The following is a 14,919-nucleotide window of genomic DNA, read 5'->3' as shown; positions in this document are numbered from 1 at the left end:
TCAAAATTGTATGATTCTGTTACTCAGAGTCCAAATCTGTTCGGCATGATAGGAGAGCATACAGTGGTGAAGCAAACGGATTCATCCTAGTGTTGTAGCACATCACATCCCCACTACAATATATGTCTCTCATTCCCCTACACTGCGTACTTAGTCAAATCATGTCACATAGTCTGTACACGACTCCAATTTGGCATCAGTTCCAAATTCAGTCACATTTTCTAACTGCTCAGCTGCTTGTCCAACAATTTTAATTTGGTATTTGCTTCTTTATTTCCTCTTGAAATCACCCACACTTGTGATTTGAAGGTTTCAGTTTGGCTACCTGCCTTCACAGATATTATTTTTCAATCTACCTCTACCGCTACTTTTTCCCTTTTCTTCTTTTCTAACTTTCTATTGTGTTTGATCCTTTTGACCTGCTCGCCAGTGCTTTGTCATGATGAATATTAATCACGCGCTTAAGAGATGAATTAACCCCAAAGCACCAGGTATTTAAAAAAAGACCCTCTCAGGTCATATCATTCCTCTCTACATCTGACCATTGTCTGTAGTGAAGGGAAGGCTCAGGATTTTTTTTTGGAAACCTTTATATTTGAGCCCTTTTTATTAAAAATTCTTGTGCATTTTAACTGAGCAATTGGTATAATTGTCCAGTTTTTTGCTTTGCTAATCTACCGTAAATGTTTTAAACTTTCAATTAAATTTTCAAGCTATTTTTATTCATGATCACTTCTATTATTGATTAATTTGCAGATTATTTTTCAATGTATCGATTAATCCTTTAGTGTATGATATATTAAAAAGAGGTGAAAAAATTGTCATGGCAACTTTGCAGAGCCAAGGGTGACGTCTTCAGATGTCTTGTTTTGTTCGACCAAAACTCAAAAAAGATATTCAAAGACATGATAAAGCAAATGCAGCAAATCCTCTCATTTAAAGAGCTGAAGCTGTTATTTTTTACTATTTTTCCAAGAAAAATACCTGAAACGGTCAGTCGATTATCAAAATAGGTGCCGATTGTTTTTCTGTTGATGGACTAATCGATTGACTAATCGAGGCTGGTGCTGATACACCAGAAACAACGGTGTCCTAAGCCAGAGCTCAATTAGAGATCAATATTATAGGTTTTTTTGAAAATGTTGAGCCTTCCTTATAGATATCAATCACCTGTACACAATACTATGCACTTACCATTCTTCCTAAATGGTAGAACTCATCTCTCGATGTTTGCTGTATCTGTTGTCAGAATCAGTGCTACTTGACCTTGGATTCATGTCCTGTCACTTACACTGAATCCAAGCTTACGTTTTCTGCAGTATGTCACATGAAATCATGCTGTGTTTGCTGCATCACTATGCTAATCTTCATAGTGAGGTTACTCTGGTTCTTACACTTTGAATTCCGACTTGCTATGATGCAATTCCACAAACCCTTTATTATTTTAATTACTGTGCCGTTTCTGCACTTCTTTGTAAAGTTTTTGGTTTATTTCCCACAGTGCTTAATGCGTTTTGCACGCTGAGTCTTATTTATTCCCTGCCTACTACTTCTTAATTACTTTACTTACTCAAAATAAAGGAGTGTGTAAAGAATGAGGAGGGACAGGACTCGAGCCCTAAATATGAAATGGTGACTGAACAAATTATATAAACCACAACAGTATCAGATATGAAATTGGAATATTTAATAATATATATATACTTTTTTTTTTTTTTTTTCAGCAGCAACTACATACCCTTCACACCTTGAAAATATTAGTACAAAGTATGCTATTATTACATGCACACAGTCTGCTGTTTGTAACAAGTCAACATTGCACAATACTCATTGTGTAAAATGAGACAAGGCCTTATCATATATTTGCCCTCTATCTGTATAGCGTATCGGTCAATGAAAATACCTCAATTGCATGAAATCAAAGTATAGTGCCGTGCTGTGTTGTGAAGTGCCATTCTGTGTGTCATACCTTGAATAAACATGATAAGCATTTCCCAATACAGTATTTACCCCGTTAAAAGAAATGTCTATTTGTTGTAGGTAATTAGCTATAGCTGTAACATATTCTCATGTATATACATTTTATGTACCTACATGTGTTATAACTACTTTAATACTGAAGATTTATTTTACAGTCTAACACCTCTAACGTTCTCTCAATTCCCTTGACTCCCTCTTTGCTTCTACTAATACAGAAAGCTTCTGAAAAACTAAAAGAAGAGGAGAGGAAAAGAATGGCGGAGATACAGGCTGAGTTAGATAAACAGAAACAGTTGGCTCAGGCTCATGCTAAATCTGTGGCCAAAGCAGAGCAAGAAGCGCAAGAGCTGAAGCTGAAGATGAAGGAAGAGGCCAGCAAGAGGCAAGACGTTGCAGTGGATGCTGAGAAACAAAAGCAAAACATACAGCACGAGCTGCATCAGCTGAGGAGCCTGTCAGAACAGGAGATCAAGTCCAAGAATCAGCAGCTAGAAGAGGCAGTAGTGAGTCGTAGGAAGATTGAGGAAGAAATCCACATAATTAGAGTCCAGTTACAAACAACAATAACACAAAAGACCACAGCTGAGGCTGAGTTACAGCAGCTCAGAGACAAGGCTGCTGAGGCTGAGAAGCTGAGGAAAGCTGCTCAGGACGAGGCAGAAAGGCTTCGCAAGCAGGTAACTGAAGAGACTCAGAAAAAGAAAAATGCTGAAGATGAGCTGAAGCGTAAATCTGAAGCAGAAAAAGAAGCTGCCAAGCAAAAGCAGAAAGCACTAGATGACCTGCAGAATTTCAAACTGCAAGCAGAGGAGGCAGAGAGGCGCATGAAACAGGCTGAGGAGGAGAAATTCAGGCAGATTAAGGTAGTAGAGGAGGTGGCACAGAAGACTGCTGCTGCAGATTTGCAAACAAAATCCATATCATTCACTGAAAAGGCATCAAAACTTGAGGCATCCCTTAAGAAAGAGCAGGGTGCTGTCGTTCAGTTGCAGGAGGAAGCTGAAAAACTCAGGAAACAACAAGAGGAAGCAAACAAAGCCAGGGAGCAAGCAGAAAAAGAGCTCGAAACATGGAGACAAAAAGCCAACGAGGCCCTCCGCTTGAGGCTAAAAGCTGAGGAGGAGGCCCAAAAGAAGAGCCAGGCTCAAGAGGAGGCAGAAAAGCAGAAGCTTGAGGCAGAGCGAGATGCCAAGAAAAGGGCTAAAGCTGAAGAGGCTGCACTTAAGCAGAAGGAGAATGCAGAGAAGGAGTTGGAAAACCAGAGGAAGTTTGCAGAACAAATAGCTCAGCAAAAGCTTTCAGCAGAACAAGAATGCATTCGTTTAAAGGCTGACTTTGAACATGCTGAACAACAGAGGGGCCTGTTGGATAATGAGCTCCAGCGTCTGAAAAATGACGTGAATGCTGCTGAAAGCCAGAGAAAGCAACTGGAAGATGAGCTGGCTAAAGTCAGAAGTGAGATGGATGCTCTTCTTCAGATGAAGATTCACGCAGAGAAGGAGACACTGTCGAACACGGAAAAGAGCAAGCAGCTTCTTGAGTCTGAAGCGTTGAAAATGAAACAACTTGCCGAGGAAGCAACCAGACTGAGATCAGTTGCTGAAGAAGCAAAGAAGCAAAGACAGATTGCAGAGGAAGAGGCAGCGCGGCAAAGAGTAGAGGCTGAAAAAATACTCAAGGAAAAACTGGCTGCCATCAATGAGGCAACTTGTCTGAAGGCTGAAGCAGAGATTGCTCTGAAAGCTAAAGAGGCAGAGAATGAAAGACTCAAAAGAAAAGCTGAGGATGAAGCTTATCAGAGAAAGATGCTGGAGGACCAAGCTGCTCAGCATAAACAAGACATCGAGGAGAAAATCAAACACCTGAAGAGCTCATCTGTTTCTGAGTTAGAGCGACAAAAGACTATTGTGGAAGAAACTCTGAGGCAAAAGAAAGTGGTTGAAGAAGAAATTCACATCATTAAGATCAACTTTGAGAAAGCATCAAATGAGAGATCAGATTTGGAATTGGAATTTAAGAAATTAAAGGGTATTGCAGATGAGACACAGAAAAGCAAACTCAAAGCTGAAGAGGAGGCTGAGAAACTGAAAAAGCTTGCTGCTAAGGAAGAGAAGAAAAGGAAAGAAGCTGAGGAGAAGGTGAAGAGGATTACTGCAGCAGAAGAAGAGGCGGCAAGACAATGCAAAGCTGCTCAGGAGGAAGTTGAACGCCTCAAAAAGAAAGCTGCTGAAGCAAATAATCAGAGAGACCAAGCTGAAAAAGAGGCAGAGAAGCAGGTCATTCTGGCCAAAGAGGCAGCAGAGAAATGCACTGCTGCAGAACAGAAAGCTCAAGATGTTCTGAGTAAGAATAAAGAAGACATTATCGCTCAGGAAAAGCTGAAAGATGAATTTGAAAATGCGAAGAAACTTGCACAAGCAGCTGAGAAAGCCAAAGAAAAAGCAGAGAAAGAGGCTGCCTTGCTCCGTCAAAAAGCTGAGGAGGCTGAAAAACAGAAAAAAGCAGCAGAGGAGGAAGCAGCTAAACAGTCCAAAGCTCAAAAAGATGCAGAGAGACTGAAGAAAGAAGCAGAGGAGGAGGCCTCTAAGCGAGCAGCAGCTGAGGCAGCAGCTCTAAAACAGAAGCAGCAGGCTGATGCAGAGATGGCCAAGCACAAAAAAGAAGCAGAAGAAGCACTTAAACAGAAGTCTCATGTTGAAAAGGAACTTAAAATGGTTAAACTGCAACTGGATGAGACCGATAAGCAGAAAGCAGTGTTGGATGAGGAGCTTCAGCGAGTTAAAGGTGAAGTCAATGATGCTGTCAAACAAAAAGCACAGGTGGAGGATGAACTTTCCAAAGTTAAGATCCAGATGGATGAGCTCCTGAAACTTAAGATCACAATTGAGGAAGAAAATCGACGCCTCATGCAGAAAGACAAAGATAATACACAGAAATTACTCGCAGAAGAAGCAGAGAAAATGAAGAGCTTGGCTGAGGAAGCCGCCAAACTTAGTGTAGAGGCTGAAGAAACAGCCAGACAAAGGCAGATTGCCGAATCTGACTTGGCTGAACAGAGGGCGCTTGCAGAGAAAATGCTAAAAGAGAAAATGCAGGCCATCCAAGAGGCTACCAAACTGAAAGCTGAGGCAGAGGAGCTCCAGAAACAAAAGAACCAGGCACAAGAAAAGGCTAAAAAACTACTAGAGGACAAAAAGCAGATCCAACAGCGCCTTGATAAGGAGACAGAGGGCTTCCAAAAATCATTAGAGGCTGAGCGAAAGAGGCAGCTCGAATTTTCAGCTGAGGCAGAAAAACTGAAACTGAAGGTGAAAGAGCTCAGTGATGCGCAGGCAAAAGCCGAAGAGGAAGCTAAGAAATTCAAGAAACAAGCTGATGAGGCAAAGGCTCTTCTTCAAGAGACAGAAAAGCAAACTACAGAAATTGTTGTGCAAAAGTTGGAGACACAGAGACTACAGAGCACCAGAGAGGCTGATGACCTGAAGAAAGCCATTGCTGACCTTGAAAAAGAGAGAGAGAAGCTGAGAAACGAGTCCGAGGAGCTGCAGAATAAATCTAAAGAGGTATTGTGACATTAAGTAACATTGTCAGTCAATTTATAAAACCCTTTACAGTCAACATTATCCTTCTAAACACACTAACTACAGAACAGTATTTGAGAAAGCACGTATAACATTTCATATAAATTGTGGTGCCTTAAATTAACATCCAGCAATTTATATGAATGTAATTCAGAACACATTACTGCAGAATTAAAATGGTCACAGTAACACATTACAGGAATAACTTGACATTTCGGGAAATGCATTGATTTACTTTCTTGCTGAGCTGAAAAGGTCGATACCTCTCTAATATCTGTATGCTAAATATGAAGCTGGACCCAGGGAACCATTAGCTTAGCTTAGCTTGAAGATGGGAAACAGGAAGAAACATCTAGCCTAGCTCTGTCAACTTTACTTTTACAATGTGTTAATTACAGAGCTTTAAAGGTGCTGGTAGGTGTTACCTTTGGACAGAGCCAGGCTAAGCTGTTTTCCCCTGAGTCCAGTCTTTATGCTAAGCTAAGCCAAGCAGCTGCTGGCTCCAGCTTCATATTTACTCTGCAGTCATGAGAGTCACATTTATCTCCTCGTCTAACTCCTGACAAAAAGGCTATTTATAAAATTGTTAAACTATTAAAATACTTCATTAAGTTAATGCATTGATTGACATATTACTGATTTTTTTTTTTTCCTTATTTCCAAACAGATGGCAAATGCCCAGCAAGAGCAAATTGAGCAACAGAAGGCCATGCTTCAGCAGTCTTTCCTCACAGAAAAGGAACTGTTGTTGAAAAGAGAAAAGGCCGTTGAAGATGAGAAAAAGAAGCTTGAGAAACAGCTTGAGGATGAAGTGAATAAAGCCAAAGCTCTCAAAGATGAACAAGAACGTCAGAACAAGCTAATGGAAGAGGAGAAGAAGAAACTTCAGGCAATAATGGATGAAGCTGTGAAGAAACAAAAAGAAGCTGAAGCAGAGATGAAAAACAAGCAAAAGGAAATGGAAGTGCTTGAAAAGACAAGGCTTGAACAAGAAAAACTCTTAGGAGAGGAAAACAAAAAACTAAGAGAGAAACTTCAAAATCTTGAGGTTGCCTCCAAACAGGGTGAATCCAAAACTAAAGAAATTGAAGTCCAGACTGATAAGGTTCCTGAGGATCAGTTAGTTGCCATGACAATGGTGGGAACAACAAAGAAAGTTTTCAATGGTTCTGTTGAAGTGGACGGACTGAAGAAAGATGGAGAATCACCGTTAGCATTTGAAGGAATAAGAGAAAAAGTTCCTGCTGAAAGGCTCCATGACATTGGTGTGCTGACCAAAAAGGAGTTTGACAAATTGAAAAAGGGGAAAGTCTCTGTGCAAGACCTTGTAAAGACTGATAAAGTTAAATCATATCTTAAGGGTCAGAACTGTGTCGGAGGTGTCTTGACTCCATCCAAAGAGAAAATGAGTGTCTATCAGGCCATGACAGAGAACAAGATTACTCCTAACACTGCCATAATGCTCCTGGAGGCTCAGGCAGCCTCTGGTTACATTGTAGATCCTGTGAAAAATAAACTCCTCTCTGTAGATGAGGCTGTTAAGGATGAGTTAATTGGTCCTGAGCTCCATGACAGGATGCTCTCTGCAGAGAGGGCAGCCACTGGCTTCAAAGATCCCTATACTGGAGCCAAAATCTCTCTCTTTGAGGCCATGAAGAAGGGACTAATTGAGAAAGAGCAGGCCACTAAACTCCTAGATGTACAGCTTGCAACTGGTGGCATCATTGACCCTATCAATAGTCATAGAGTACCCCTGCAGATTGCCTACAAGGAGGGTAAATTTGACGCAGAGATGAACAAGAAACTCACTGATCCCAGTGATGATTGCAAATTATTCACTGACCCCAGCACTCAGGAGCAACTCACTTACAAACAGTTACTGGAGAGTTGCACCAAAGATGCAGAGACAGGCCTGCTGGTATTACCAGTAACTGAGAAAGCTGCTCAGAGTGAAAGAACATACACAGATGTGGAGACTAAAGAAGTGTTCAGTAAATCAAATGTTGATGTGCCTTTTGGAAGGTTCAAAGGTAAAACTGTCACCATTTGGGAAGTCATCAATTCAGAATATTTCACTGGGGAGCAAAGGCGGGAACTTATTCGCCAGTACAAGACAGGCAAGATCACAGTGGAAAAGATTATCAAAATTGTCATCACTGTTGTGGAAGACAAGGAGAAAAATAATGAAAATATGTTTAATGGTTTGAGGGCTTCAGTCTCTGCCAATGAATTGTTAGAGTCTAAGGTTATAAACAAAGACTTGTTCAATAAATTGAGTAATGGCAAGATAACAGTTAAAGAGATCTCTGAGATGGAGCCCGTCAAGAAAGCACTACAAGGAACACCGAGCATTGCTGGGCTGTTGAATGAACCGACTAAGGAGAAAATTCCTTTCTATCAAGCTATGAAGAAAGAATTACTGTCACCAGAAACTGCAGTTAACCTTCTTGAAGCTCAAGCAGCGACTGGGTTTGTAATTGATCCTGTCAAAAATGAGAGAGTCCCTGTTGATGAAGCTGTTAAATCAGGTCTTGTAGGCCCAGAAATGCATGAACGACTTCTGTCTGCAGAGAGAGCTGTCAGTGGCTACAGAGATCCATATACAGGAAAGAAGGTGTCTCTGTTTGAGGCCATGAACAAAGGCCTTATTAAGAAAGACAATGGCGTTCGTCTGCTTCAGGCACAGCTCTCAACGGGAGGAATTATTGACCCTGTTAAAAGTTATCGCATCCCACATGAGGCTGCATGCAAGCGTGGATATTTTGATGAAGAAATCGCCAAGACCCTGAACAACAACTCTGATGAAACAAAGGTCTTTTATGATCCTAACTCTCAAGAGGATGCAACTTATGCACACCTCATGAATAAATGTGTCACAGATAAAGAAACTGGACTCCCATTGCTTCCTCTCTCAAAGAAGGCTGCAAAGCCAAAGAAAGACAAACAGATTACAGAGGCTAAGACAAAAGAGGCTTTGAACCAGACAACTATGGAGCTGGAGTATGGACCTTTCAAAGGAAGAAAAGTCACAATTTGGGAGATCATACACTCTGAATACATCACTGCGGAGCAAAGAATAGAGCTGATTCGACAGTACAGAATAGGGCAGGTGACAATTGAAAAGTTGATAAAGATTGTAATAACAATGGTTGACGAAAAGGAGGACAAACCAAAAGAAGACGCCTGTTTTGAAGGCCTTAGGGCACAAGTCACTGCCAGCTCATTACTTGATTCAAATATCATTGACAAGGCTACATTCGATCAACTCCAACAAGGTAAAAAGACACCTAAAGAAGTCAGTGAAACTGACAAAGTCAGGAAATACTTACAGGGCACAGACCGCATTGATGGCATCACTATGGAAGATTCAGATGAGAAGTTGAGCATATACCAAGCAATGAAAAAGAATGTTTTACAACAAAACACCGGGCTTGCACTACTAGAGGCTCAAGCTGGAACTGGTTTCATAACTGATCCAGTAAAAAATCTGAAATACTCTGTGGATGATGCTGTGAAGGTTGGAGTTGTTGGCCCAGAGCTTCATGAGAAACTTCTCTCAGCTGAAAAAGCAGTGACAGGATACAAAGATCCATATACAGGCAACAAGATTTCTCTATTCCAAGCCATGAAGAAAGAGCTTGTACTAAGGGAGAGTGCTATTCCTCTTCTGGAGGCTCAGTTTACTACAGGAGGGATCATTGATCCAGTAAGCAGCCATCGTGTTCCCAATGATGTGGCCATTCAGCGTGGTTATTTCAGTAAACAAATGGCCAAGTCCTTCAATGAACCCTCAGGTGACAGTAAAGGCTTCACCAATCCAAACACCAATGAAAGTGTTACTTACAAGCAGTTGCTGGAGAAATGTGCAAGAGATCCTAACTCTGGTCTGTGCTACCTGCCTCTGTCTAAAGTTGAAGCTCCTGCTCCTGTCGAGAAATCTTACCAGTACACAGAGGAGCAAGCCCAAACAGATCTCGCCAACACTCAAATTGAGATTCCTCATAAGAGTTTTGCAGGAAAGAGTATGACCATTTGGGAAATCATGAACTCAAATATGCTTCCAGATGAAGAGAGGCGTTGCCTCATGGAGCAGTATCGTTTGGGGCAAATCACAAAGGAAAGAATGCTAATCATCATCATTGAAATCATTGAACAAAGAGAGACTCTAAAGTCAGAGCAGAGCATGTCCTGTGATGTCATCAGAAGAAGGGTTACTATTGAGGAGCTCTACAGTGCTCGAATTATTGACTTGCACACATACAACCTCCTGAAACAAGAAAAGATGACTATTCGCGAGGCAATGGAAATGCCATCCGTAAAACAGTACCTCTTTGGTACTGGTTGTATTGCTGGAATTATGTCAGACAGTCCACCAAAGATCAGCATTTACCAGGCTATGAAGAGTGGACAGATCAAGCCTGAAGTTGCTTTGAATCTCCTGGAGGCCCAAGCAGCAACAGGATTCATGATTGATCCAGTTAAAGATGAGCTTCTAACAGTTGATGAAGCTGTGCGCAAAGGGCTTGTGGGCCCTGAACTTCATGACAAACTTCTCTCTGCTGAGAGAGCAGTCACAGGTTACAAGGATCCGTACAGTGGAAAAGTGATTTCTCTCTTCCAGGCTATGAAAAAAGACCTGATTCCTGAGGATTATGCCTTGAGGCTTTTGGAGGCCCAGAATGCCACTGGGGGATTAATGGATCCTGAATACTACTTCCGCCTCCCCAAAGATATAGCTATGCAGCGTGGATACATCAATAAAGAGACACTTGACAGATTATCTGAGCCTACTGGGGATGTGAGAGGATACACTGATCCAACAACAGATGAGAAACAGTCCTATTCCCAGCTAATGAAAAGATGCAGAGTTGATAAAGAAAGTGGTTTGCGGCTACTTTCACTGGCAGACAGAAGACTTCTATTCAAGGGTCTCAGAAAGCAAATCACTGTGGATGAGCTGCTTCGTTCACAGATCATCAACCAAAAGACATACAATGAACTCACTGAGGGTATCATTACAGTGGAAGAGGTCAGCAGAGACCTGAAGAAATACCTTGAGGGTACCAGCTGTATTGCTGGTGTCTATGTAGAATCGAGCAAAGACCGCCTGTCTATTTACCAAGCCATGAAGAAGAACATGATCAGACCAGGGACTGCCTTTGAGCTCCTTGAGGCTCAAGCCGCCACAGGATACGTAATTGATCCTATTAAGAACCTGAAATTAAATGTCACAGAAGCTGTTAAAATGGGTGTTGTTGGCCCAGAATTTAAAGATAAACTCATCTCAGCTGAACGAGCTGTCACAGGCTACAAGGAACCTTACTCTGGCAAGATCATCTCACTATTCCAAGCGATGAAAAAGGGCCTCATTCTGAAAGACCATGGCATTCGTCTGCTAGAGGCTCAGATTGCTACTGGTGGAATCATTGATCCACAGGAGAGCCACAGATTGCCCGTTGAAGCAGCATATGAACGTGGCCTCTTTGATGAGGAAATGAATGAAATCCTCACTGACCCATCTGATGACACAAAGGGCTTCTTTGACCCCAACACAGAAGAAAATCTCACCTACCTACAGCTGATGGAGAGATGTATGATAGACCCAGAAACAGGCCTTGCTCTTCTGCTGTTGAAAGAAAAGAAGCGCGAGAGGAAGACATCATCCAAGTCATCTGTTCGCAAACGCAGGGTTGTCATCGTCGATCCAGAGACTGGCAAAGAAATGTCTGTGTATGAGGCATATCAGAAAGGGCTTATTGACCACCAAACATATCTAGAGCTTGCTGAACAGGAATGTGAATGGGAGGAAATAACCATCACCTCATCTGATGGTGTTGTGAAATCCATGATCATTGACAGACGGTCTGGTCGGCAGTATGACATTGATGATGCAATCTCACGGGGCCTGATTGACAAGTCAGCTCTGGATCAATACCGAGCAGGAACTCTGTCCATCACAGAGTTCGCAGACATGTTGTCTGGAAACATGAGTGGTGTCAGATCACGTTCATCATCCTTCGGCTCCTCTTCCTCCTACCCCATGAGCCCAATACCTTCCATAAAAACACCAGCCACCACATGGAATGATCCAACAGAGGAAACCGGCCCTGTAGCTGGGATCCTAGACACAGAAACACTGGAGAAGGTGTCCATCACAGAGGCCATTCACAGAAACCTTGTGGACAATATAACAGGTCAAAGGTTGCTGGAAGCTCAGGCCTGCACAGGAGGCATCATCGACTCGAATACTGGAGAGAAATTCTCTGTTGCAGATGCAATGAACAAAGGGCTTGTGGATAAGATTATGGTGGACCGCATCAGTCTAGCCCAGAAGGCCTTCAATGGATTTGAAGATCCTAGAACCAAAACCAAAATGTCAGCAGCCCAAGCTCTAAAGAAAGGCTGGTTGTACTATGAGGCCGGACAGCGATTCCTGGAGGTCCAGTATCTCACTGGTGGTTTAATTGAACCAGATTCTACCAGCAGAGTGTCTATAGATGAGGCTGTGAAGAAAGGCACCTTAGATGCACGCACTGCACAGAAGTTACGAGATGTTAGTGCATACTCAAAATACCTCACATGCCCTAAAACCAAGCTTAAGATCTCTTACAAAGATGCCATGGAAAGAAGCATGATAGAGGAGGGGACTGGTCTACGACTGCTTGAAGCCTCATCTCAGTCTAGCAAAGGCCTTTACAGTCCCTATAGCATCAGTGGGTCAGGTTCCGCTACTGGGTCACGGTCTGGCTCAAGAACTGGATCCAGGTCAGGCTCCAGAAGAGGTAGCTTTGATGCCACAGGATCAAGTTTCACCACAACCTTCTCCTCCTCTTCCTACAGTTCCCCAAGCTATGGCCGTCGATACTGATGAGTTTGAAAATTAAGGAATGATTTTCTACGGGAAGGATACACTATAAAACCACAGTGCTCACCAGATGCCTAATTCTCAGTGGAATAAAGACTACATTTATTCTGCTCTGCATGTGGTTGTTACAGGACATTTAGTATTTAATTTCACACAAGTTGCATAATTTTGATGTCTTTTTGTATATTTCACATTTACTTTTAGTTGTTTATGTTATCTTATCAGACTTTGTGATTACCGTACTGTAAGCACTTACAGTACGCAACAGCTGTTTATTATTTCCAATATCTATCAAACGTTTCAAGTGTACATGATTTTTTTTTTAGGTCTAATATCATATGCATTTACTGTTCTACAAATATGAATTTATTTACATCCAATATTTTGTAACACTATAACCAAAAGTGTTCATGACCATTAGCCTAATTGTTAAAGAGAACCAAATTGGGTGTACAAACGTGTGTATTTCTGAATATTAACAAAAGCAAGTTTTAGGAAGATAAAAGCCACTCTGCAGAGCAGAATAAGGAGTCTTCCACAGATGAATAACAATAAGAGTTTCTGCTTTAAGAATGCTAAGCTTCAAGATCTTCTCTCTCCTGGGCAACACTGCCGCATATACTCTGCCGATATCTGAACTCTGCTCCATTCCCAATTGTATGTCGTAAAACCTGGAGTTACAACAACAGGCTAACCTTGTGAAATGAACTGCAAAGAGCAAGCGGCCACAAATGGAAGGAACATGTAGCCTGTTATGACCATTGACACCGTCTGACAGTTCTGGACTTTACACATCAAACCTCAAGAGCAACACATTCAAGTCCCTGCCTTTTTGGACACCTTAAAAAGGGTACGTAAAGAGACGATTTACCTTTTAAACTATTGACAATTTAGTTGTAATTTGTTTTCCTGTGTTTGTGTCATTTAGTGTCTGTTAAGTCCTAGAGTCTAATGTTTTTGTTCAATGTTGAATTTTTCTGTTCCAGGTATTGTTTTCTCAGTTCATCTCATCTCAAGCTCTTTTCTCAGACGTCTTCCAAGGACCCGTGGCATTAATTTGGACTGTGACCTTTACTGTAATCAATAGTTTTATGCAACAGTACAGAAAAACACTTACTCATACCGTGTTCCCTTACATTCTTTTAACAGTGGACCACTTTGAAACTTGCATCTAATCTTGAACTCATTTAAAGGCCTAATCCATGCTTTGTAAGTGCCTGCAAAATACTGTTGGAACACTTTATTAGGATGTTGAGTATTATAAGATTGTGCAGTGGTTACACTGTTAACTGACTGATGCATGACTGAAGGAGCAAGGCTACGCAAAATCGTATGATTACTGTGTTATCAGGTAATCCTTTTACTGTCCAGCTAAAGTATGTCATCATCTAATTTTAAAATAATAACAGTTAATTTCAGTGTGTAGTCTCACAGGGCTAAAATGTATGGTCTGAATGTTTAATAGCCAAGATTTGCATTATTTGAATATTTTTCCCTTCACAGACAGGTAATGTATGTACTGTATATTGATGATTATATAGAGCACCATTGCTGAAAGCCATGAATTAACATTTCTTTGAGAAAGATCTTTAAGCTTTGCCACCAGACCCAGTATTTGTATGTTCCACCACATATACTTGTGTTGCTTTAAAAGGAGAATTAAAATCCAAACATTTGATCTATATCATTTTATTTTCGTACTCTATATTTCTGCTTTGCATGATTTACTAACATTTAAAAGGTGCAAACATGAAATAGATGTATCCATTAAAGCATTTGTTTTATTACGTTTAAAATGGGTTGAAGGATGTATTTTAATGAGGGTCATCAAGCCTTGTTTAAAAGTGTATTTATAATAAAATGGTGACAAGGAATTTTATTGTAACACCTTACGCTATGTAAATAAACATGGATATGAATTTTTTTCTCTCAAGTTTATTCATTGTAAATTTGACCAATCATGTTGGCTTTAAAGGGGCTATTTGTAAGTTGTTGTTTTTTTTTCTTTCTGCCACCGAATGTGGTTTTCTTGCCAGGAGCTGGTGGTTGTTATGGTTGCTTACCAGGAGCTTCAGCCATTGCTGCGTTTACGAGACGGGCCGGCCAGGTCGAGGCTAGGCTGGTTAGCATGCTACCTAAAGTAGAAGAAAATAAGTGATAAAAAACAGAAATGTAACAAGAGTTAACACTGGTGCTGCTTTCCACCGCTGGAGACAGCTGTCGGCGAGTAAATGTGTGAATTTTGATGCTGAACTTGCAACGTTTACTCCAGACTGCTAAGTAAACAGCTGTTAATGCTAACGTTGGCTATGTAGCCATAGCAAAATTTACAAATAGCTCCTGTAAAGCCGATGAAAATGTATCTTTCAGTTTATATCAGATTAATTTTTAATTAACATGGGTTTCTATAATCTAAATTGGGTTTTTTTTTTTGTTTTGTTTTTTTTACCTAGTAAGGCTATACTTATGAAGGAAAAAGGTGAAATTCTTCAA

General features: G+C 41.0%; 1 protein-coding gene across 11 annotated transcripts in view; it reads left to right on the top strand.

Moving 5' to 3' along the window:
• Positions 1–14,345, top strand: part of pleca (plectin a) — a 111,212-nt gene extending 96,867 nt beyond the window's left edge. For all 11 annotated transcript variants that reach the window (XM_040122434.1, XM_040122433.1, XM_040122438.1 and 8 more), the window contains 3 exons: positions 2,196–5,543; positions 6,229–13,276; positions 13,413–14,345. In XM_040122434.1, coding sequence (XP_039978368.1) covers positions 2,196–5,543; positions 6,229–12,429 — 9,549 coding nt within the window. In that variant the 3' untranslated portion in view covers positions 12,430–13,276; positions 13,413–14,345. The remainder of the gene's footprint in view (positions 1–2,195; positions 5,544–6,228; positions 13,277–13,412) is intronic.
• Positions 14,346–14,919: the final 574 nt, after the last annotated feature.

Source organism: Xiphias gladius, chromosome 24 (assembly GCF_016859285.1).
Source record: "Xiphias gladius isolate SHS-SW01 ecotype Sanya breed wild chromosome 24, ASM1685928v1, whole genome shotgun sequence".
NCBI classification, from domain to species: Eukaryota; Metazoa; Chordata; class Actinopteri; order Istiophoriformes; family Xiphiidae; genus Xiphias; species Xiphias gladius.
Note: the sequence above shows the minus strand (reverse complement) of the source record. Positions and strands in the feature narration are given on the sequence as shown.